Below are 26,483 nucleotides of genomic sequence, written 5' to 3' on the forward strand. Positions count from 1 at the left end.
GGCCTTGTTTTAGTTCATTTTAGTTCATCCTGAATGACTCCAGGGTTTTGGTTGCAAACTATGCTGAACTTAGACCTGTGGGCCTGTATTTCTCCTTGAAGACCAGGAAAGGTAAAACCAAACTAAACAGAGAAGGATGCTCTCTCATGCCTCTAAGAATACAAACCACAGAGCACTGCAGCCAGCTAGGCAGGGACTCCATGGGGTGGGGGTGGAGGGGGGGGTTGGGTATAAAGCAGGTCTCACAAGTGAGGGAGAAAACAGCCCAAAGGGCAGCCACTGCTTCAGCAGCAAGAGGCCAACAGAATTCTTTAGAAAAAGGCTCCGATTAGCATATCCCGGGCTCAGGGCTGCTCTTGGGTCGAGACAGCCTGATGACACGCTCATGCTAGGGCCCTGGATGAAGTTTCCAGAAACAGAATTTTAGAAATTCTAGGAGGCTAAGAAACAACAGCACGAAGAGCAGCTGTTTCCTTCATCCTTCCCCACCGTCCTCTCCAAATGGTCCACAGTATTTATTTCCAGGCCCACCTCCAACTCCAGAAGGCTGGATGGGAAAGGACTTGATTGCTAGTCTCCTCCTACTCCCCCATTCCAAGGCGAGGAAAGACGTCAGGGCTCTGGGAAGGGAAGCCTCCTGCCCAGGGTTACACAGCTCCTCCCGTCGGAGGTGGGGAGCAGCACAGGTCTCCTGGCCCCGGGTCCCCAAACTCTGCTCATTTTCCCCACGGCCCCGCCAGCACCCCTATCCCCATCCCCCACCCTCGCCCTGGGTTGGGGGCCCTCGCAATACCTTGTGGGTGAGGGAGTGCTGCTTGAGGTGGTGGGGCTGCACGAACTCCATGCCGCACTCGGAGCAGATGTACGGCCGGATGTCCTTATGCTTCATCATGTGGTTCTGCAGCTGGCTGGGGTACTGGAAGGTCTTGTCGCACTCGGAGCAGTTGTACTGGATGGGGCCCCGGTGCGTGGTGAGGTGCCTCTTCAGCTGGGCCAAGGTGGGGAAGTCGAGGCCGCACTCCACACAGATGTTCTCCCGCCCACTGGCGTGCTTGGCCTCGTGGGCCTTGAGCTCACTGGGGTAGGCAAAGCCCCGGCCGCATACGCGGCAGTTGTGTGGCTTCACCTCGCTGTGCTGCATCATGTGGCGCTTCAGGTGGCTTGTCTGAGTGAAGGCCTTATGGCACACCTGGCATTTGTGGGGCCGCGTGCCCTGGTGGGTCAGCATGTGGGTGTGCAGATGGCTGAGCTGTTTGAAGAGCTTCCCGCAGCGGGTGCACGCATGTGGCTTGATCCCGCTGTGGCCCAGGATGTGTGTCACCAGGTTGTACTTGGAAGTGTAAGACTTCTCGCAGTTGGGGCACTGCCAGCGCTTCTGCGCTCCGCCCACGTCCACGTAGTAGCTGTCGTCGATCTGCACGTTCACATCCACCCTCTCCACCTTCTGCTTGGTCTCCTCGCTCTCCTGGGGCTCAGCTTTGCGGGGCAGCAGCGGGTCCAGGGGCTGTTTGGGCAGGAAAGTGTGCCGGCTAAAGGGGAAGGGGGAGGCCGAAGGCATGAAGAAGGGGAACATGAGGCCCGGGGAGACTTTGGGGTAGTACGGGTAGGGCGTGGGCAGGAATGGAACGGGTGTCGGCTGGGGCCACACGGCACTGGGCTTCACGGGCTCCTGCTTGACGGGCTTGCCCCCCAAGTGCTCCAGGGTGCGGTAGAACTGGAAGCCCACGTTGCACAGGTCTATCATCTGCGAGTCATACTTGGGGCGCGGGGGTTGCGGGAACAGCAGAGGGTAGTTCGGCGGGGCATGGTTTTTGCTCTCCTCAGACTGGAGGGCAAGAGCAGATTCTTCCGTTGGGTGATTACAGGGCATCTTGGTGGGCATGCTCTTCCGTTTCCGAGACCCGCCTCCTTCAAAGACCCCCGGGAATCCATCTAGGTCTCCAGGAGGAGGCTCATACCGGAACTGAGAAAAAGGCCCCCGGAGAGCTTCTGGGAAGGAGTGTCTTGGGGGAGCTTTCCCTCGAGAAGCCACTGGCTGCAGACAGTGGGGAAAGGAGGGGTTCCGCTTCACACCCAAATTGAAATGCACATCCTCGTCTTTGATCATCTTCATTTCCTTCTGCATCCTTGGCAGTTTTCCTTTAAAGAGAAATAAAATATACTGGGTTTTTTTTTTAATCCTTTTTTCCATTAAGGGTTTTGGCTAGATGCCAGTACTAACTTATGAAGAATAATGCATGCTTAATAGTGACCCTCATTTATCCTAGGGGCTGTTCGATGTATCACCGTTTGTCCCCGTTGCAAGCCCAGTTACTAATGTGGAAAGCACTGGCCTCCTGGAGTGGGACCCTAGGTCTCCAGTGTAAATCCTTAGTCACAGAACCATAGCTGGGAGGTGGGCTGGGTGGGGTCTGTGGGAGTAGACTGGATTGGGAAGAAAAAACCTGAGAACTCATCGGGTCATTGTCCCCACTTAAGATGAGGGTACCAAGGCCCAGAGAGATGAAGTGACATGCTTAAGTCCCGCAGCTACCCAGTACAGGAGTCAGAACTGGGACATGTTCTGCTGTGACTTTTCCTCCTGAGATGGGATTGTATCTGCTAATAATGACTTTAATGTGCCTTTTAGGGTCGTTTCTTCTCCAAGGGAACCAATATCCGCTACTTCCCTGTCTTGAGGCCTTTGCTGCTGGAAGATGAGGATAGTCAAGGCCATGCAAGAAAAGGAACTTGAACGCTTAACTCATTTTTCAGATTTTCTGGGTATCCACCCCATGAAAGGTGTGCTGCTGGGTGTATTGAGCCGATGAGATCGGTGTGATTAAGAAAAGCATATAACCCAATGTTACAAAGTCATCTTGGCCATGTATGCGTTCTAATCTTCCACCTGAAGCAACTTCAGGGGAAAGATTTCAAGACTGTGATTCTCAAAACGGCACTTGCATCTTCCCCTTCACACAGGTGTCCGAGTAAAGTGCGGCCTTTGGTGGTTCCTGTGGTGCCTGGCATTTCTCTGCTGAGCCAGTTACTGCAGCCTGGTTGACTACATCAGGTAGGCCTGGGACAGCGTGTGGAACCAGAGTCAAAACCAGGGGCCATGCTTCCTTTCACATGTCTCCTTGCCATTTTTCTATCTTCCTCACATGGACACTGGTGGAAATAACTAAGTGACTGACTCCACATTTCGAGGGAGAGCCCTTTCTACCTAAATACTCTGAGTTTGAATGGGATTGGTCCTTTTTGCTCATTAGATTCCTCAGAGCCAGTTGCCCTCACCAGGCATAAGGTCTGGCTGGCCTCAGGTCCCTGGAGACAGGGCTGGGATAGGGTCTTGGACTAACTCAGGGCCCTAGCCTTTGGGAAAGCTTACATGCTGAGCAGTACAGGTTGAGGGTCCCAGGGGTGAGAGGGTCAACAGCTTTCAAAGCTTTTCTGTAGTATTTGGTGAGGCAAGTGCAGTTTTTACAAGTACCTAGATATTCCCAAATCACATGTATGTCTTTATGAGAGGTTCGAGAACTACAGCACAATTAAAACAAAAAATGGGCCTTTTTATATTGGATTACCAATTCCATACACAAACAATTCAAATGAGTAAAAAAAAAATATGTGCCCTTATTATATGAATATTTGGGCATTATTTAAAGCTGTTATGTGAAAGTGTCAGAGAACTAAAAAATACTATCCATGAATCTTTGTGTTTATGTGAGTGGGAAGATAGCCTTGGCTTGTCTTCTTGCCATGGGTTTGGGGCTTAGTAATTAAGAAAGAGAGCTTGCATGTCCAGCAAAAAGGAGGCCCAGGTCTATGTCTCATCCTTCTTGTGCTTTTTTCTAAAATTATTAACTATGTGCTAGGTCTTCTACCACTGCTGCCTCAAGCACCAGGCACTTATAGGAAGTGATAGCTGCAGTAGGAGAATGAAATGTCTAGCTTTCTAAGACTGGGAGGGGTGTGGGAAGGGTATCAAAATGAGGGGAGTGGTACTGTCACTATTGACAGGACCAGGACTTGATGGAGAGGGCAGGGGCTCTTGGATGGTTTTTCATGTTTACTACATCATCTCTTGGCTTGCAGTTCAGCAAGTCCTGAGTCCTAAATTCACATAGTTGTAGAGACTGTGGCCCTGCCCCAAGAATTTGTTGCATCTATAGAAATAATTGGCTTTCAGACTAGGCTAATGTGTCCTATTGAAATGGAGGGAAAATGGCCGCTCCTTTCTCTGGAATTTCATTTTGGCCATAGTTGGTTTATGCTTTTTGGAGACAGGATCCTATCTGCAAAATAGGACCTGGAGGGAACTCTTCCAGGCTATAAGTGACTATTGCAAACCACACAGAGTCCATCTACATGCAAACTGGTTCTGTCTGTTTTATTTTGATCTCGTTAAAAGAGGCAGTGATTCCTACTTTAAATTAGAGAGCCTAATTTTAGAATTAATATAAAAGAGACATGTCAGAACATGGGTCAGAACTTACTGAATTTTTTTGCATACTTTATTATTAAGAAGGTATTTGAAGATTCATGGCTAATGATGTCTGGTATCTTTATACTATGCTGTGTATCTTACACTGGAAAGCTACTTAATTGGAAAGGAATGCTACCACTAATTTTGAAATTGAAGTTATTTCAGTTTATACACATTATCATTGCCTTTGTTTAATTTTTTATTTTTTCTTGTGACATAGTCTGCTAATTGACTGATCTTAACAATTTAGAAGTGACACTTATAATGTTAAGTTCAAAAGCATATTTATCTCAGTGCTTGCATTTTTATTTTGTCACCATTGACCTAGTAAAAGCAAAGAAACATGTTGAACAGACCAGTGTGGGGTTTTTTTAAACATAAATGTCAGAATTGGGCCGGCCGAGTGGCGTGATGGTTAAGAACTCGCTTGGGATGCCAGAGGGCCCTGGTTCGGATCCCACATATGAGGGCCAGTGACACTGCCCTCCACAGCTAAGATGCTGAACAACAGCTCAACCTGGAGCTGGGCTGCCATGAGTCGCTGGCGACGGTGTAGGCTGCAGCCCCTGTGGCAGTGGGTTGCCATGGGCTACTGTATGTAGCCAGCAGCCAGCGTGAGCGGCCAGCAGCCGCAGTGAGCGGCCGTCCACAAGCCGGCGACTGATCTGCCTCGCCAGAGAAGAGCGCAATGATGGTGCCAACTTGGGCCAGTGAAGCAACGTCCTCCACAACTAGACTGAAGAACAAGACGACAGCAACTTGTCTGTTCCCCTTCCGCCAATTCCCCAGCACTGTTCCCATTCCCCCAATTCCCCCCAATGAAAAAAAAAAGTCAGAATTATGTCCCCCAAATGCAGAGACTTTACTACATATGTACATTTTAATTTCTTCCCTGTTTTAATATGATAAAAATTTTTTCTAGTTTCTGACTTGTACGTATATACACCCCACCCCTAAAATAGTAGTTATTAACTCAGGGGGTTTCATAAAGCATTGGGATCCATCCATGGACATTTTTCAGATCTTTAAAACAGCAGTCTCTTTCTGCATAAAGCTATTAAGGTGCAGTGCCATTCCCTAGGGAGATCAAAGAGCGGTAGATCTGTTTCCTCTTGGCCTTCTTGAGAGAGAAATCAGCTATAGTTGTTGCTACTTAATATCCCTGTCTTCCGAACACAGGGTGCTATGGACAAGCCGTAGGGGGTAAAAGAAAAGAACCCAAAAAACAAATCCATATTGTGGATGGGCAGTGTGGAAGAGGAAAGCAGGAAAAAGATGTCTTCGTCAGGAGGTCATTTATCTTGAAATCAATTGACTTAAAACTGAGCAGCCTCTGCAAAAATACTAATAAACTCCTAAAGAACCTCAGTGTGTGCCATCCACGTGCTCCCCTCTATTTCTAAAAGTAGGTTCACAGGCATCGATGACAGATAGGGGATTCCTGTGCAGGAGGCAAGAGAGGCCCGGGTGGGGTGGGGGGGCAGGGACGGACACAGCAACGAGCTGCTTAGCCAAGGGTGTAGGGGGCAGAGGAGCCGCAGGCCCTCCTCTGGTCAGTAATCTGGGGCTGCTCCCAGAAAACCAGCAGGTTGTAAAATAGTTGCCCACCAGGATGTGCTGAGACAAGATACAAAAAGAAGGAACTGAAATTGTAAGCAGACAGCTCTGGGATAGTGGAAAGAGCATTGTTTTGGAGCTTAAAGACCTGACCTTGAATTCTGGCTTTGTGTTAGCAGTTGTGGGAAACCGAGCAAGTTAATTTGGGGGTTTGATTTTCTCATCCTTTAAATGGGAGTTGGGCTATTCCTATTGGGTTGTTGGAGACTTATAACAAGAGTGTGAGACATAAAGTGCAGTTTTTACCAGTACCTAGATATTCCCAAATCACATGTGTGTCTCTATCAGAGGTTTGAGAACTACAGCACAAAACAAAAATGGGCCTTTCTGTAATGGATTACCAATCCATTCACATACAGTCCACTTGAGTAAAAAAATATGTATTAAACACAGTGTGGTTTTTTGAGGGGTAAGAAAGAGTGGACAGGAGAGCAGGGATGAGGTGATGATCAGTGGAGCAGCGCTAACTGACATCATCTCTGTGTTCCAAGCTGAAACTCTTGTCACTATTGATGGCACCTGGGCCTCTGCTTTGCAAGTTCAAAGCCAAGAGTTTGACCATTTACCCTGAGTTGGTCTTGCCTCAGCAGTGAATGTGAACCACACACAAAGAAGCCAGTGGGTAAGGCCAGGGTGAGTTTCTTCATTCCGTGTGGAGGTCAACCTTCTAGTGTAAGAATACCCCCCATCCCTTCTCTATAGCTGTCTTTCCTATTACGGAAATATCTTCAAGCTTATATTACTAACAGGTGGCTTTATTGAGCGAGGACAAAAGGGGTTGGGTGACCTTGTGAACTATTTTAGCTGATTTATGGGAAGCTGAAGAATTGCCCCTAGTCTAATACCAAAGGTCACCTTCCCAGAGGCAGGAGGACCTGTTTGTCAAATCCAAAGTCTCAGACGTTGGAACAGTGCTGGGTCAACACGGGCTCTTGCAGTTCCTGCTAGACCGTGAGGGCAGGGACTGGGTGTGTTATTCACTTCTGTGTTTTCCACCCCCAGCATGGTGCTTGGCACAAAGTAGATGCTCAGTAAACTGCTGTGGGATGAGAAAAGGAATGAATGGTTCTTGTTTTTAAAGTGTCCTTAGGGAACTTTTAAATGTATAATTTTATCTTACATTATTTAGGCTGCAGGTGACTTTTGGGGATGTCCCTAATCAGATCATGAGCACATTCACAAATTCTCAGGTAGTTATTGTGGGAAAAACTAGACATATATACTTTGTGTGTGCGGTTGCTTACCCTCCTCAGTTTCCAAGGGCCGGTTCTTTGAATGGACCCTCAGATTAGGGGTAAACCCTAAATCCTGGCTCCACTAATGCTACAGAGCCATCCTCAAAGTGCCACAAAGTTCTGCAACCCAGTCAGAAAACAGATGCCTGAAAAGCCCAATGGTCAGTAGGAGGTAGAAAGAAAGACCCCTGGACTCAGAACATGAAACATAAACCAAGAGAGGGCAGTCACCCTGCACCCTTCCACCTAAAGGAAATGTTTGGGAAGTTAGTATCAGTTCACCCTTTGTACTAATGTGAGGATGGGGAGGGAGAGGCCTTAGAATCATCATACATTTTTATTGCTGTGGTCAGAGAATGTTCTAAGTTCCTGGCTTTCTTCCATGTATATTCAGTCACCAAACCCAATAGGCTGTACGTCAGGAAGCAAATTGTTTTGGGAGGAAAATATTGGGTTGATCTGTGTTAGACACATCTGGGACTCAGGATATATTCTTTAACAGGTATTAAAATAACAGGTAACTAACATGAAAGTTAGTTATGAGGAAATGGGGAATGACTAGGTTTTAAAAACAAAAACAAAATCTCTTTGAACCATAACAACCAATTAGAAACGCAAGGCCTAACCAATATGAAACTACATTTAGTTTGGGGGAAAAAAATTGTTTCTAATAATGCCCTTTAATTGGGAATTCACCTACTGCACCAAACTATAAATATTCCCCAGATAAAATTACTGGTATTTTGTGGTTCTCATTAGAATCGAAGGTCATTCCAGTAAATGCTAATAGAAAAGTCATGGTGAGTCAGCATGCCAGGGGCAGACTTATTTATCTCCTTTTTGTTCATCCTGACATTCATGAAAGACTATTCGCTCACATTCTTTATTCCCTGAATATTTCCAGGGTTTCACTGGAAAAAGTTACATTTTGTTTTTGGAGACACTGGCTTCCCTTTTAATTTGAGAGAGTAGCACTTTACTTATGTTGTGGACCCTGGAGCTCTGCTCTCAACAAAAATGGGGGCTGGGAGGAGGTCAGAGTTGAAGAAAAGCTTAACAATTAGTAGCAGTGCTAAGAGAAGCAAAGGGTGGAGAGTTGTGGGAGGGTAACAGGAAGGCAGGATGGGAAATACATGGACAGACGGCTAACCTTTCTCTGTTCATGCTAAGAGATCTTGTTATAAGACTCCTCTGATGTAGGATTTGATTGAACCACCTGAATTTGTGATAACAAGGGGAGACTTTGAGTCCTGGAATTAAATATTCTAGTGATTCAACATATATGTAGTCTTAATATATATGTAGTTGTCCTGCTGAGTTCTTCATCTGTAGGTATTTGGCAAGTAATCATTCAGCCTTGCCTTCCTGCAATTGGCAGGAATAGAAGGGTCTCTGTACACATCTGGCAGATAGAGCGATATTGTCCTCAAAGAAATGAGTGGTCTGCCTTGTCATTTCCTGAGTTCGTGGTAGAGCCAAGAAGAGGTGACCAGATGCGTGGTAGCCAGACACCACAAGGTTCTCCCAGATGCCTCTGTGGCCACGATTTAATTTATAAACCCAAATTTTTCCCATTTTATTATAAAAATTAATCTGTCAGCCCTTGGTATGGGCTGAGCCCCCTAGGTATCAGCAATATTAATGAGACCTGTTAATATGTGAAATAGTCAATTGAACTCACAATTTATTTTTTAAAGTTCCTAAATACCACCAAGATATAATAACCTAAAGCCAAGTTTAGTTTTTCATTATTTAAGTTGTCCATAATGAGCATGCATATACACCATTTTTGTATACACATTTTTAAAGAGCCCTTATTAAAACAACAACAAATTCAACTGCTAGTTTGCATAGGTTGTTAAATGGACGCATGTTTCACTTAGGAAAGTTTTTAATGCCTAGGTCTAGTTTCTGGAAAGCAGGAGTGAACATAATTACTTGAGCACTAGAGCAGCTGCTAGCGTGTTGGGGTTATCTCTGTCCCCGTGACCCGTTTAAAGGAAGGAAATGAATTGGAGATATGACTTAGCAGTTCTCTTTCCCAACCCAAAGAGCTAATCTATCTCTTGTGGATGGAGCTCCAACTGGAATGTCAGAGTTTTTCTCCTACTTTCTTTGGGGGAAATGTCCTTAGAATATATGTCAATTTTTGTTTTATGTTCATAGATCAAGTAAACTTGATATAGCCACTCCTCACGAAGCAAATATACACATGCATATTAGAAAGCTTCATTTTATCCATCTCTGGGAATGATGGCATATTTGGCCTGGTAGGTCTCAGAATTGGCGGATAATGCCAGAAAATATGACCCTCTGAGAGCAAAAGTGGTAAGAATCAACATATAATACAGGAGGTTAACCATCTGTGGAAGGAATCTATTTTAAAAGTGTAACTCGAGGCAGTATTTTTGTGGGGGGAGTAAAGAACTGTTTTGTATCTTGACTGTGGTGGTGGTTACACAACTCTGTATTTGTCAAAACTTATAAGACTCAAAGGATGAATTTTACTTCATGTACATTAAAAATAAGTTTAAAAATGTAAAAGTATCATACAAAAAATGCTACTCTGCACATCATTAAAAAAAAAGAGTAACTGTGGATATTTGGGAAATATCCAACAACAGTCAAGGCGACCAGACTCTACCCTCTAATCAGTTTGTATCTATGGGATGTGTCCAATACTATGCAAATACCTATAAAGAGGGGAACTGGATTATATGAATTTGATGATATCAACTTCTTCTCTGTCCAAAGGAGAGACTTTAAATGGCAGAAAACAGCTTTTATTGTTATTTTTTGGTATGTATTCTATTCAGCAAGAATATTATGGGGCAGCGATGGGGCGTTAAGTTATCCTTCAAGGTTTTCTAATCTTTGGCCCTGATTGCATTCAGTAAACAATCTTCTATAATTGCTCCAACATTCTTTAAAATGTAGTCTACTATCAGTGGACAAGATCATTCTGATGATTAGAAAATAAACTCCTATCCCTTATAAATCAATAGATTGACATTGACATTCATAGATCACGCTTGTGAATCATTTTCCCTAAACCTGAGTAACCAGTGCTCTTACAAAATGGAACTCATGAATCTCCAAACCCGCAGGCCAAATCCTGAGTCCTGGCTGCCCCGCCAAGCACTGCTATCTGATGAAGTCTACCTGAGCAGCCACCTGCCTTCTTTCTTTGATATTTTTCATGGGCTATATCAACCAGACTGTTCCAAGATTCTACAGGGAAGGAGGTGGAGAGAACCTCATCTACAGAAGGCTTTATGGAGACTTAGGGGTGAAACTTTCCTTTCTCCAGAGGTAAAAGAAAATCCCTCACTTCTCAGAAGTCTATCATATTTGTTGGATGTTCTACTCATTAATAGGGCCCTGTGTCACTTGTCACCTTTCTTTGTGGATGGGTATCTTATATTTCTAACAGAATCTGGTTAAAAAGTCAGATTCTGCCAGGTGTCTTATATATCATTGGAATAATTACTTGGGAATTTATTTGACGAATACCTGTTTTGTTGCTCTTACTCCCTGACTCCAAGCAGGATTTTGGTATTACCTGAAAGAAGGAATAACTGGTTGACTTGGCCTGTCCAAGTCCATCCCAAGCCAGCTTTACATCAATAAACTTCCAAGAACATCTCCAGTATGGAAGGCAGTTTAGCTAAGGCATAGCAGTAACCAGGGTAGTGCTCCTCAGAAAGCATGCCCCTGTTCCTCCTGCTTCATCATGGCTCAGGATGTTTGGCCAGTGTGTACCATATTCCTTTGACCTGAAAGGTGGAATGTTTTGTTACACTGAAATAATATGAATAAATGTGGGAGGCCTCTGGAAATGTCTAAGGGGCAGTGATCAAATGCTACTGAGTCCCTGAAGGAGCCTGTCACCACACAATAGAACATGCCCACATTCTAGCAAACAATGTCCCAGGAGGGCAGGCTACCTCCTCTCACTCAACAAGTTCCCCCATGACCCTCAGACAAATGTCCGTTAACTTTGCGGAAATGTTCATCCTAAAGGGCAGGTGGATCTGTGATCGCACTTTTTTTTTTTTAAATGTAGATAGAATTCCTGATCTATTTCTACCTTCTGATGAGTGAGCACTCTTCATCTTGGATACCTTTTTTCCCTTATACTTCATAGTTCAAGATCTCCTGATTGACCTGCTTCATGTTGATTTTTTTCTATTGACTCTGCTCACTAAAATGATTCTTGGAAAATATATATACTTATAAAATATGTATATACTTAGCCCCTCATATACATGGACACCTAGCCTATCTTTGAAAAAAATATAAGAACCTGGTAACATTGGTTGCCTCTGGGGAGAAACACTGTATGACGGGGAGGAAGGCTTGGGAGTCCGGCAGCCAAGTTACTACGTCATAGTCTATTTGAAGGTGCCTTTGCAGTTGTGCAGCCCCCTGGGTGGAGAGGAGAGTTTTGATGGTATACCCATTCAACTTTCACTTTCCTACACTGTGACTGACTGAGCTATTCAGATACTTACATTAAAAAAATAAAAATTCATATTGGCTTTTAACAGTAAACATTCAGACAAAATTAACATTGGGTTCTCTTCTTTTGAATTCTCTCACAGCTGTTCTTTGGACTCCTTGATTTTTCTGCCCAAGGTCTTCTGATGCTCTTGGCAGAGTTCATTGTGGTTTATACATTGGGCATACAGTGTTATGACCCAGGCTTATATACTCAGAGAAATAAGTATAAGCAACAGCAAAGACTTAGACTTGTAGAAGCCTGCCCACAGGCATTCACTCAGCAAACCACTTCAGGTGCCTCTTCTGTGCCTGCTCTGTTCTGGGGACCAGGAAGACAATGTCTAATAAGCCAGAAGCTTCAAGAAACTCACCATCTGTGAGAAGAAAGTGACAAATGGATGTGGAGAAAAATGTTCTAGTAGAGGAATCATGAATGTGTTAAGTTGATTTGCTGAATATGAGAGAACAAAGAACAGAATGACATTTCTTTGACATAAAATATCCTCTTTCAAAAGAGTCTTTGTTTTTCCTTCTTCTCATTAAAACCTCAGAGTACCATAAAACAGATGAAGGAATAGCTGTGGAAGTGAGGAAAACATCCCCGTTTCCCAGCCAGCGCCCCAGCCTTCACTATCGATGTGTTCTGCAGAACAGAGGAAGACTTGGGTGACTTGCCAACTGGGGCAGACCTTTGATTAACTGCATTAAGAAAGCCAGGTGTGTGTAAGTCAAAAATAAATTACATTTAACCATGAAAGTTCAGATAAAGATAAGTCCGATGTGCAGATTCACAGTAATTACAGAATAGCACAAGGCAAATATGACTAATCCAGTGTCTCCATGTCTCCATTTTACCCATCCCCGAGTGTGTCCTTGGCCCCTTCCTCAATGCTGAGAAGGAACTCTAGGATGTTAAGAATGAGACTGTTGGATTGGGGACAATGTCATTTCTTCCTCCAAAGCCCAAAGGCAAGTGGGTTGCTTAAAAACTTCTTTCAGGCTAAAATAAAAGTCCAATCCTACTTAGGCCACTGCAGCATCATAAAATGTCAAAGCACAGAGCTGAAACTTTCTTGTGTCTTTAATGCTGTGTACAATGACTTGTACTTACTAACATTTTTAATGATGGGTTTTTAAATTGTAATCATTTTCTAGTCTTAAAATGGTTTTCTGTTCTTTAACCATAACTAGTAGATAAAACTGCAAAAAACATCTGTGGAATTCTTTCCTTGTACCCCTCCCTTTCTAACAAGTAGGCAGAATGCTTTTTTGTTGTTGTTTAGGATTAGTCATCAAAAGGAACCTAATTTGTTTTCAGGTGTGGTTCATCTTGCTTTTTAAGCATAGAATTATTCTAGAGACTATCCTAACGGTCTGCTATGCATTGTGTTTAGAGAATGGCCCCGGAAAGCAATGCTCGCATTCTCAAGAAAGACCACATTCATATCAGAATCCCCTAACTTATCTAAATCACCCTTTTTTTCACCTCAGGTGCCTATTGCCTTAAAATGTAATTATACTCCAGGATTTGTTATTGCTTCAACATGTCTCTGATTCTTGGATTTTCCTTTGTCAATTTGTTTTTTCTATATGTTCTCTGCCATCCACCCCAAGTGTTAACTTTATGCATAGAAAAAAAGAAGCATCAAAGAGTCAGTTTGTCAACACCTTCCACCTTGACCATTCATTCTTGGATGGTTTTTACAAAATTGTGTTCATTGTTTTTTTGGAAATGACTACTAGCTTCTCTTCCCATTCCCATGTCTAGAACTCTAGTTCCAGTGGCCAGCCCTAGATTACTTTCATTAGTTTCCATCAACTCTTCCAGATCTTTCTTCTCCTTTCTTCCAAAGCCCTTGAATACCAATGCCAAATTCATCTTCTAAAAATTCATCACTTTTTTTTAAGACAACTCTCTGTTCAGGAACCTACAATAATAGTGTACACGATTGCTGTACACAATAGTGGATAGAGATTGCTAACTGCTGCTTCAAAATCCATTCCCCCTTCTTCTTTAAGAAACAGAACTGTAATTTTGCTTCTGGTCACAATACTCGTATGCCCAGCAAAAACACTCGTCTTCCCAGACATCCTTTCAGTTAGGGGTTGCCATTTACCACAGTTCTGGCCAGTGCGATGTAAACAGAAGACTGCTAGAGATTTCTGAGAAAGCGTTTGTGTCTAAGGCAGAAACCACCTTCTTATCCTTTCCTGTCTCTCCTCTTTCTCCCTGGAATGTGGATGTGAAGCTGGAGGTGGTGCAGTCATATTGGAACTGTGAAGCAACAAGGTTAATGACAATGCCTCCCACAAAGTAGGGTAGAGGGGAAGGCAGAAAATGTCACTGTGGAAGTACTGTGCTTGCTTGGTACAGGTTTTCTTGTTATTTGAGAAAATAAATCCTTTACTCAGTCTGGATGGTGAGCACACAATGTAATATATAGATAATGTATTACTGAATTATACGCTTGAAACCTATGTAAATTTAGTAACCATTGCCACCCCAATAAACTTTAATAAAAAGAACAGAAAATATATTCAGAGTTCTGTGACTTGTAGCTAAACACAATCCCCACCTGAAACACAAAGCAAATCAAATGTAAACTCTTCTCCCTGACTTTCAAAGCCCTTTATAAGTCCAGCTCAGTTCCCCTTCTCTCTAAAATCTTCTTAACCCCAGACTTTCACTATTCTATACATGATTCTTTGCCTTTGTTTAGACTGGTCCGCCATTTAAGAATATTCTTTCCATTGATCCCATCCCATTCTTACAGGATGAACTTAATTTCAGCTGCTTCCTGGAAGCCTTCCTTCCCTAGTCTTTTGCCCAATTAGCTCTCTTTTCTTTCAAATCCAATTGCATCACCCCATGGAGCCCTGGGTTAAATATAGTGTTTTTCCCTGTATTATACTCTGATGATTTCATTGTTTTCCTAACCCTTGCATAAGCTCCCTTCAGCCTGGGATTCACACTCTTCTATCTCCCATTGCATCTTGCATGATATTGATTGCCATTAAGATACTCAATACAGAGCAGTTGCTTGTTTGGGATTTTGTTACTATGCATTGCTATATCTGCTTTTTAAAACAGACTTGTCTGTGGCTTTAAGGGCACATGTGAATTTAGGTTGTATTTCCATCTGGTAAGTTAATATTACCATTGGTTGCCAGTTCAGAATCAGTATGAATTCATTTGCCCTGGAGAGAAATTTGCAGCAGCAAACGTGATCACTGTGGGTTCCTAGTGCTGTGAGCATTATGTTGGATTCATATGTTGATAGAGCATTTTCTGGGATTGGAGGTCAACCTCCAGCCCCTTACATGGGTTTTCAGCATCAAGAGGGTATGAGATTAGGACTCTTTGGTGCCCATTTCTACCTGTCTCAGAAGGCAGCAAAGCCCAGTTAAAAGGCTTGGCTTGGGCAAGGGCCACAAATGCGCTGTCAAGTTCCTGCACTGAGCTGGGACAAGATGGATGCGGTGGCAAACCCAGCCCAGAAGCCTCTTCAGAGGGCAGTGTTCCTCTGTGGAATGCAAAGGAAGAAAGGAAAGGGGAGAAGGGGAAATGCCACTGTTGATTAAACCTCTGAGGCTTTAATTACTCTTCTATGAAATGGAAACAATCACAGGACTTACATCTTAGACAGTTTTGTGTTCATCCTTAAGCACTTCAGCTGAAACTCAAAAAGAACATCAGTGCAGGGAGGGGATATCCAAATTCAGAAATGAAGGTTATTGTAACTTCTCAATTTTCTATGTTAATTTTTCTTCAATAAGATATCACTACATTCATAGTCTCGCTTTCTTCCTCTGTCTCAAACATACACACATGTACATGTACACACACAAGTGTTGCTATATTTTGTGTGTGTGTGTTATAATAAAAAAAGAGGGGTACAGCTACTATGGAAAATAGTATGAAGATTCCTCAAGAAATAAAATAGAACTACTATATGGTCCAGCAATCCCACTTCTGGGTATATATCCAAAATAAACGAAACTATTATCTCAGAAAGATATTTGTACTCTAATGTTCATTGCAGCATTAGTCTACAATAGCCAAGGAATGGAAACAACCTAAGTGTCCATCAATGGATAAATGGATAAAGAAATATATGTATATTTATATATATATATATATGTATATATAAATAAATATTATATATATATATATATTTCAGCCTTAAAAAAAAAAGGAAATGTTGTTACTTGCAACAATATGGATGGACCTCGATAGCATTATGCTACCTAAAATAAGCCAAACAAATACTGCATGGTATCAGTTATATGTGGTATCTAAAAAAAGTCAAATTCATAGAAACAGAGTAGAAAAATGGTTACCAGGGACTGAGAGATTGGGGAAATAGGAAGAGGTTGATAAAAGGGTATAAACTTTCCGTTATAAGATGAATAAGGTCTGAGAATCTAATGTATAACGTGGTGACTACAGTTGATAACACTATATTGTATAGCTGAAATTTGTTAAGAGAATAGAACTTAAATATTATTCTCACCAAAAAAAGGGGCAGGGGGAATATGTGGGGTAATGGATGTGTTAACTAGATGGGGAATGTTTTCCCAATGTATAAGTGCATCAAAACATCTATGTTGTACACTTTAAATATCTTATAATTTTGTCAGTTATACCTCAATAAAGCTGAAAACATAGAGAATTCTCTTTAAAGAGACAGCTCTCCTAGTTCCTTAAATATCAGTGCAAGTCGGCCTCACTGAATAGCGATCTTTAGTCTAGGAATTGCAATAATTTCCTTATTTGGTGTTTTAATCTCAGTTTTTAAAAATTTGATTAGCAAAACAAACAAAAACACTTCAGGAAACATAAAATAATTGTTTCTTTTAGACTTTCCATGGGACAGACCTTGGGGCGAATGCCCACAAGAACCATTTATAAATGTCTGTGGGTTGCTTTGGGGTCCTCTGTGGTTCTCAGAGGTGAGGACCCCACCAGGTAGTCTTGGGGGTGAAGGAGAGTCTGAGCATATAGGGGACAACACTGAGGCCTGTAGGCCTTGAAGGCTTCCTCGAAGCCTCAGGGACTCAGGAGTGATGGTCAGGCTGCCTCCACAGATTGATCTCTGGTGGGCTTATTGCCCATCACAAGCAAGGCTTATGGGGGTGAGGAGAGAAGAGGTTCTCCCGCAAAGATAAATATGATGTGATACCTTACCTCAGGGAGCTTGCCACCCAGTTAAGTAAATGAGCTAGATGTCATAGGATCACAGGTTCTCTGAGTTGGATGGGACCTAGAAGGTCTAAAAAGGTAAGCCACATTGAAAGTCTCTAACCATTCAGAGTCTTGGTTTCCACATTGATGGGGGCTGATAATGCCCCCTTAGCAGTGGCTTAAATGAGATAATGTATCTTGCAGAGTGACTGCACATAATAAATTTAGCTCAATCTGCTTTTAGTATTATCATTATGACATTATTACAAGTCAGCAAATTGTGTTCAATAAACGATGCTGAGAATAGGCTATCACTTCAGAAGGAGGTGGTCAATGAGGCGACAGGGAAAGAGGATGGGGGCATTCGAGAATTAAATCACTGAGGAGAAGGCATGCCCCGGGAGGCGGCTTCCGGTGACAGTGCTTGATCTGGGCTGCCCAATCAAGGAGGGTCTCCCATTTTCATCAGCCTGGAGAAACTGGGCGCCAGGAAACACAGTGATGGCAATTGTCCTGAACAAGGAGCAGGCATCTGACCGTGGACCTGTAACCAGCCCTGGGTGCAAACAGGGCTTACAGGCAAAGAAGGAAAATATGACCCTGCAACACTGATGCCCAGACCACTCTATCGAAAGTTATATTATCTAAAGTTAGAAATCTCCCCATCCTCCAGCTCTCTCTTTCACAGCCCCGAGTTTTATTTTCCTAATAGCACTATCAGAAAATATTTTGGCCATTCATTTATTTATCCTCTGTCTTTCCCCACTAGGCCACGAGTTTCATGAGACCAGGTACCTTGCCAATGTTATTTACTGTTCTACCCACCTAGGAGAATGCCCTGCCTATAGTAGGTTAGCACATTGGAATCACTTCAGAAGTTTTAAACATACAACACCCACCCATGCCTAAAAAAATGCAGTGCCTACATGCCTCCCCAGACCTGAATTACATCAGGATCTCTAGGGGTAGGGCCCAGGCACTGGTACATTTCCCCAGCCCCACCCCAAGTTTTTAACACTTTAATTAGAAAGTTACAAAACGTTAGGGTTCTTTATACAACATTGATGCATTTTAAGATCTCTAGGTAATTTTCATGGCCACCCAAGGTTAAGAACTACTTTAGGGAGGTGCTCAGTAAGCTCCATTGAATATAAATGACAGAACCTATACACTAAGGGAAGCATGAGTGGGCATAAGGTGAGAGAGGAGGGATTCTGATAGAAGAAGCCCTGTGACTGGCAATCACCCCTGCCTCCCTACCACCAACCCAAGCCACTAATGATGGGATGGGGGAGGGGGGAGGAGAAGATTCTCCTCTATGCCAAAGCTAAGTTGATGAAGCACAGCCCATGGAAATGGCTACTTTGGGGTCCACGTAATCCACAAAAGGAAGCATCTTGGACAGGTCATGCTGTACCCTGGTGGTGGGGGTGGGGGTGGGGTACCATCAGTGCACCATTTGAATGCTCATGGGTCTTAGACGGAGACCTCTCCCCATCCCTTTTCCTCCTCCCAAGCCTCCACCTCACCCTAAGGTCCTGCCTACAACACTTGACAATGAGGAAGAGGATGCATGACTATGATACTTCTGAAAGGTTGAGCTGTGGGATTTTTTTTTCTTTTCACTTCTCTCTTGGAAATCACCTCCATATGCTAATTGGACTGTAGGATAAGACTTCTTTACATTGAGAAAGCATTTCCCCACTATATTTAGGAGGCAAAGTGGGGCTGTTGTTATTTCAGCTTCCTTATTAGCTTTCAATGCCATTTGTCGAGTTGAGTTTTCTTTAATTTTTTTTCTCTTTCTAAAAGTAAACAACTAAATCGAAACTCTTCTCTTATACTTTGATTGATGGTTCACACCTTTTGGAATATGTAGCTCATATTTTTAGAAAGAAGCAGCTTGTTCTCTTGACATTTAATTCCAACAAAACGCCTCATTCAATTCCTCCTCTCCCAGACAGGATACACAGACTATTAGAAAATATTCAATGACATGAATCCAAATGTCTACAGTAAGTGTAGAGGAAAGGTAGAGTGGAGTATACTTAGAATATCCTGGAAGGTGAGCTAATGGCATTGAAATAGCTGATCTTAAGAAAACATGATTGTGGTACGAAAGGACCGAGCTACTATTATTATCTGCAGGGGGAACTTTTGAAACTGGATTGAACAATCAGGTTTTTTGTTCCTGGGTCAGGGTGAGTGTTTTGCCCCAAGGACTTCGCTGTAAATCAATGGTATTAGTAGTAATAATTATAGCTATCGTTAACTGAGGACTCCCCATATGCAAGACTTTTACATGGATTATCTCTTTCAATCATTATTATTATAATCCATATTTTATAGATAAAGAATTTGAGACACAATGAGTATAAATGATTTGTCTAAGGTCACATAGCCTGGAAGTAGCAGCCCTTCACCAGGATTTGGCAAACTTTTACTGTAAAGAGTCAGAGAGAAATATTTTTGGCTTTGCAACTCCTACTGTCTCTATTGCACAGACTCAACCCTGATGTTATAATGAAAGCAGGCTTAGTCGCCATGTAAACAAATGGGAGTGGCTGTGTTTCAATAAAACTTTATTTACAAAAACAGGCAGAGTACTGGATTTGGCTTTGGGGCTGTAGTTGGCTAACTCCTGCTCTTAGCCGTGACGCTAAGCCCTCTCTTGAGGCCTGTTGCTGGGCTCTTTTATTTCAATAACCTTCTTTCAAGATCTTTTACATTTACAGGTGAGCTGTTGCAAACACTCACCGAGCCTACTTATACAATGGCCTACTGGGTAAATAATTGAGTTTTTAATTAATCATATTCCTAATGCTAGCAATGCTCTAAATGTTATGATGGGAAAGGGCTTTTGAATGAGTGAGATTATAAACTACACAAGGATCCTTCAGAGGAAAGCCCTTAAGGGCATCTTAACTCTCAAGAATTTGTAAGTTGGCATGGCGAAAGAGGAGTTAGGTTTTTGCAGCATCCACTCTGGGCCAGGCCCTGTGCAGGGGCTCTCCAAGCTCTCGCATTTCTTCTTTATGAACCACTTCAGATACTTTACATAGCACTCTTTCTATGCAAGCTTCAAGATTGCACTCAAAAACACACATCACCAACAAGATCAAAGAAGTGAAGAAAATAGAGCATTATATGATTTAATCCCTACATCAATCCTGCAAGACAGGTGTCATTACTCCATTTTATCGATGAGAAATAGAAGCTCAGAAGGGAAGTGACTTGCCTGAGGTCTAAGAGCAGATGAGTGGCTGAGCTGGCATTTCATCGCAGACATGACCCATTTCTTGGCTTGTACACTTTCTGGTTGGCCATATTACCCCTTTATAGTGGACTGCACACCTCACCTTGCTTTATAACTCAATCATTAAGTGAGTCTGGAAAATCAGTTAGATTTCAAATTCTGTTTGGTTCTACTCTGTACAAAGGAGAGGAAGAAAACTTAGTGTACCCTATTTGCTTCACATAGTTGCTGTAATAATCAAATGAGGTGGAGTACATGAGAGCTCCTTGCAAAGGTGAAACACGCTGCGCACATACAGTGCTAGCATCTGTCAGGGAACTGGTCATGGTTGCGGTGAGGCAGGCCCTTTCACCTCCTCACCACTTTGCTGGCCACAGAAAGGGTTTCCCTGCACCCAGGGGACCCCAGACACTGAATCATTCAGATTGCCCATGTCTGGGAAGTAATTGGCCCCCCCAAAATCCCCTGAAATCAGCCCAAAGCTCAGGAACTTGGAAAAGGTTACAGAATAGTCATCCAATTTCTAGTCACATAAATGACTCTTATAAACACAAACACACATCAGTGTCATCGCCCTCCTTCCCCATACCACCTTCCTCCCAAGAGGCTCTCCTCCCACTTCTATTCCTCTAGTTTCAAAATGGGCTTTTTCTCCTTGGGATGAGTGTAAATCCAGCCCTTTATCCCTGACCTAACCCCTTCCCACTTGTTCCAACAATGTGGTAGGGAATACGGTACCAACTTCATTCAAAGCCCGCGGCTCCATCTCATTGCTGAGAGGGCTTTCGTGTGTCTTTGACCGAAACCTGTGGCCTTTCAAAACCTTGGCTAAAAGTTAGAAACTAGAAAAGGTGAGTAGTTCGATTTATATACGGAAAAACAAAATCCTGTATATCAAAAATCACATAAAATTCAAAAGGAAATGGCAAAGTGGAAAAAATTTTGCAACTTATAACAGAGAGATAGTATTATTTGATATCTGAGAGCTTTTACAAATCAATCAGAAAAGCGACTACTTAAAGTGGAAAATTGGGCAAACACTATCAAAAGGTAAAGTACAAGAACAATTATAAAAACAAATTAAAACAACCAAACAAAAAAACCTTTTTTGGATAGTTTCTAGGAACACCAGACACCAAGTCTCATGGAATCACCAGTAATGGAAATGTTTTGACAGAATATACAGGATTCTATCTGGTATTTTTAGGTTTTGTGTGTGTGTGTGTGTGTGTGTGTGTGTGTGTGTGTGTGTGTGATTGTGTGTAATCTCTCTATATAAACCTTCACCTGCCTGAGACGTCTTAGATGACTGGAGAGAATGATACTGGAGACAAGGATTGAACCGAATTTCAGATTTAAAATTTATGAAAAAAGCATATACAAATAGAACCAAGATTTCAAGTCTGAGAATTTGGATAAAGAGAGAAAGAAATATACACAGTCAACCCTTGAGCAACACAGGCTTGAACTGCAGTGGTCCATTTATATGTGGATTTTTAAAAACAAATACAGTAAATATATTTTCTCTTCCTTATGATTTTCTTCATAACATTTTCTGTAGCTTACTTTATTGTAAGAATATAGTATATAATACATATAACATACAAACTATGTTTTGATCAACTGTTTATGTCATCGATAAGGCTTCCAGTCAACAGTAGGCTATTAGTAGGTAAGTTTTGGGGAGTCAAAAGTTATACGTGGGTTTTCAACTGCACGGGGTGAAGGGAGGGAGGCATTGGTACAGCTAATCTCCACTTTGTTCAAAGGTCAACTGCATATATATTTAGGGAGAAACACTGAAGCAACCTCACAAACTCTTGTTTTCCAACAATGTCTGGAATGAAGTACACAAGATTTGAGGCTCATTTAAGGCAAAATCACATAGGGGAAAATCCTTTTGAAACTAAATCATCTTAATACAAATGACATTTCATGAGTAGAGGCCAAAACCAAAGTGTGAAGGACATTTTTCAAATCAACGTAAAAATGTGTGGAAATAGCTGGATCTAAATTGAATAAGAATTGTGTGACAAATTGAGGAGGTGGTTAGGAAAAGCCAATTAAGGTGCTGATGGGCCTGTTCTGAGCTTCTGAATGCTACAACACTGAATGTAGAAGATTCTGCGTAAAAAATATTTCCTTGGAAGGGATAGCAAAAGAAAAAGTTATTTTAAGTGCTTTCCCATAGCCTATTTTCTGTTCCTTGGAGCTTTTTGACTTTGAGTGGTTGGGAATGATGTGGTTTTGGTTTATCTCACTCTCTTTGTCTCTCTGTCTCTCTCTGTCTCTCTCTCTCTCTGTCTCTCCCCCACTCCCCTCCACCCCCAACCCCCATCACCTCTTCCCTGTTAGCAGCAATAGGCTAATACTGTTAGATTATTAAACGTCTCCGGCTTACTTGTAAAAAGGGTACATTTGATAACATTATTTAATGGGGCATTTGGGAAATGGCCCCTTCAAATTTTCATCTCCATTTATGCTGATTGAAGAAACGATGAGGCTAACTTAAGATGGAACTAATCTGAAGGAGTGAAGAATAGAGTGAGTAAATAACAAAGCACCTTTCTACTCAGGGTCTCACCTGGTAAGAGGTAACTCAGCTGCACCCATTTGATAATAACAAACTATGAAAATATTCAATCTTGAGTTTAGGGAATTGCCTATAGTTTCTAAAACCTTTTGGTTTTCAGAGTAAACAACTATTCTGTAGGGATGAATGGGAAATTCAACATGAGTGAAGAATGCTCCTGCCTAAGACTTCCTCAGGGAGAATCAAGCAAGCCACACATTAAGAGTGTTGCTCGGTATACCTTATTCTAGAGGACACTAGCTTTGGGCCAATTCACATGAATTTCAAGTAAAGAAAGAATGTGTGGGATATTCAAGAAAGAAATGAGCACCATTTGTGGACATCCTAAAACTGACAGGTGACTCAGTTCTCTGAGTGCTATCTGAGCTTCTGGCAAATGACAGACATAATATCAATACAAAGCCCACGTGGTGTCATAGTTAGCAGAGGCACGAGAAGAAAATCATGAAAGCAGTTGAGAAAAGCTGGCTATTGATCAAGATGAGTTGAAAGATCAAAATGAGTTGGCACCAGAATTAGATTAAGGTGACCTACTCTACACAGTTTATTTTTAATAGCCTTTAAATAATATAAATTCGTTACCATTGTAAAATCTAATATTGAAATGTTTAAAGAAGAAATGAAAATAATCACAAATACTACCACCAAGAGTAAATGTTAATATTTTGGTTTGCTTCTTTCACATCTTTTACATTCATGAATACGTTTTACAACACTGACTATTTGCTATACATCTCTATGCAATACACAAATGACGTTGCAGTAGACAACTTTATGCATAAATCTTGGTTGAGTCTTTATCATTTCCATAGATTGGGTTCTCTAGAATTATTGAATCAAAGGATATAAATTTTCAGGCCTTACTACATATCACTAAATTGATTTCCAGAAATATCACCCTAATTTATACTTAAACTATTTATTTCTTTAAATTTACTTTTTACCTTCTATAGATCCTTTTACTTTCCACCTGAAATTAAATAAGCTCCTCAACTCGACCAAAGATTTTTGTAATAGGAATAAAAAACAATTCCATGTTTGTTAAGGGAATTATTTTGTGATATTTGTGGTAACTTACACTGAGATAATTCTCAACCTTTTCAGAAACTTTCATACCCATTATTGCATTTAGTCCCCACAAAAGCCCCATGAAATAAAAGAGAACTCATTGTAGAATGTTTCGAGTATGGGAGAGGATTTCAGGCATTTTATTAATGTTTCCAACTGACAGAGACACAGGGAGGATATGAGAGTTTTAAAGTTCTAGAGCTTAAGTGTCTGGAATCTCAGTTCATATATTACCTTCCCACTAGATGACCTTGACTCTATACTGGTCCCTGTAAGGCTTTGTGTCATTTTCAATTTCCTCCTTCCCACCTCATTCCGCACTGTTTTATCAGTCCATTGGGAAGTACACCATTCAATCTCTCCCTGTTACAGGGATTTGCAAATAACTGAAAATCTGGACTCAGACTCATAAACAGAGACAGAGCAATCTTGAAATGAGTACTTTATCTATGAGTGTATGATGACCCAGAAAAGAACCCCCAAGAGCACCTGGATGACAATAGGCCAATGATGCTGAGAGCATCAGGTCTGAACTTGGGCTGATTTTGATAAACCGAAGTGGTCAAGGGAAACTTAGCAAGAACAAGTCCAGGGTTCCAGGCTCAACATATTTTACTACCAGACTCTTCTGCCCATGAGGATGGCTGAATGCTATAGTACGCTGAGACACAGGGGGATAATTCTCACCTGCTCACATGACTTAGGTAGCAAAGGTGAGTTCCGTCAACAGACAGGAGGAATCCTCAAGGAAAACTGTCAAGGCTCCTTTAACCCCAAAGATTTGGACATTCTTTGCAGATTAAAATCTGGTTAATGAACTGTGGGATTACAATACATTGCCTAGAAATTAAAACGGCACTGCTGATGTTTGATGTTCAACCAATGGTCCACCATGGCCTCTGGTGAGCTGTTGCTTTGTTTTCCCTCACAGGTCAAATTTATTTTATTTAGAAACATCTCAGTAGCAATTCCATTTATTTCGTGTGTGTGTGATTTCAAATTCAGAGAAACCATTTCTTAAAATGCCTGACATTTAAGAAAATCTGGCAATGTATTGCCACTACTGAAGCCAAGTTATCACATGTGTAGCAAGTAACGTGGTTTAGCATGTTGAGTGTGCCCAATTTTTCTTAAAATTAACATTTGTGCCATATGTTGGTACCCTAAACTCAATATGCCTTTGGCTGATGAATATGCAAAAGGAAAACATTCTCAGGTTGAGTCTTGTTCTGTCTCTTTGTAGACACTGTTTTTTTTAGACATTAGCAACGCTCTTACTTTGGGAGTGAAAATGAGTCTGCTCTCTAATCTTGGTGAGAGGTCAAGCATTCAAATTAAAGAGGCTCTATTTAAAGTGTTACTTATCCCTGAAATTACTATAGAAGAACCTACATTTCCAGAGCTTTGTACATGGATTTAAGACCTGTGTGTCTGCTTTGATGGTTTAGAGCTGTGCTGTCCAACTCAGTACTCACCAGCCACATGTGGCGTTTAAGCACATGAAATATGGCGAATCTGAACTGAGACACGCTGTGCATATACAAAGCACACTGGATTTCAAAAATTTAGTAAAAAATAAAGTAAAATACCTCATTCATAATTATTCTATTTATTGCATGTTTAAATAGTATTTTTGATATATTGGGTTAAATAAAATAATTTCTAGTTAATTTCACCTGTTTCTTTTTACTTTTTAAGTATATTTACTAGAAAATACAAAATTACATTTATGGTTTGTATTATATTATGTTTCTATTGAACAATGCTGGTTTAGAGATTGTGTTTTCAAAGAAGGATTCCATCAATTTATTATGCAACCAGGCCATGGGGCTGGCGAGGACTGGGGGAGGTCATCTATCCCACCCTTTCTTTCGGTCAAGGCTGGACACTAATTAAACCATCCTCCAGTAAATATTATTTTTAAAGAGTTGTAGAAAAATAAATTTTCTAACTTCTCATGTGGCTTGATCTAATTAATACAAGTTGTAGGGAGTCTTACATCCACTTATACAACGTCTTTAAACAAAGCACCAGGAATTATTCTTGAACTCTCCATCAACCCTCATAGCCAATTCAAAACCAGCTTATTTAGGTACTTTCTAAATATCTCTCAGATCTCTACATTCATCCTCACCATGATCTCTACAGCCTACTCACTGGTTCAAGCAAACACGAACTCACCTGAGCTGCTGCATTTGTCTCGTAAGTGGTCTTCCACGTCACTCTCACTGCACTCCTGTAATCCTTTCTCCACAAAGCAGCCATAGTGAGCTTCTCAACAAGCACATATGACCATGTCATGCCCCTGCTCAGAGGCCTAAAGTAGCTTCCCATTGATTTTAGGATCAAGTTCAAAATTTAAACATGGCGCATGAGCCTGACATGGTCTAACCCTTATTCATTTCTCCAGGGTCATCTTGCTCATGTTCCCCAAGCTTTCTGCATTTTACTTATTATTGTTCTTCTCTCAGTTCCTCATCCATACTATGCTTCCTCTCCCTTCAGAACCTCCAGACATGCCATTCCCACTGAACACTCTTCCTCTCCTTGTGCCTCCT

The 26,483-nt window shown here is 41.8% G+C and overlaps 1 protein-coding gene across 4 annotated transcripts in view; it reads right to left on the minus strand.

Moving 5' to 3' along the window:
• Positions 1-26,483, minus strand: part of ZNF366 (zinc finger protein 366) — a 311,266-nt gene that overhangs the window by 19,652 nt on the left and 265,131 nt on the right. For 3 of the 4 annotated variants that reach the window (XM_019665068.1, XM_019665070.1, XM_019665069.1), the window contains one exon: positions 794-2,139. In XM_019665068.1, coding sequence (XP_019520613.1) covers positions 794-2,125 — 1,332 coding nt within the window. In that variant the 5' untranslated portion in view covers positions 2,126-2,139. Of the gene's footprint in view, positions 1-793; positions 2,140-10,882; positions 10,936-26,483 lie in introns of those variants that run through there. The other variant, XM_019665073.1, reaches the window with a different exon arrangement.

Source organism: Hipposideros armiger, unplaced genomic scaffold (genome assembly GCF_001890085.2).
Source record: "Hipposideros armiger isolate ML-2016 unplaced genomic scaffold, ASM189008v1 scaffold_432, whole genome shotgun sequence".
Lineage (NCBI taxonomy): Eukaryota > Metazoa > Chordata > Mammalia > Chiroptera > Hipposideridae > Hipposideros > Hipposideros armiger.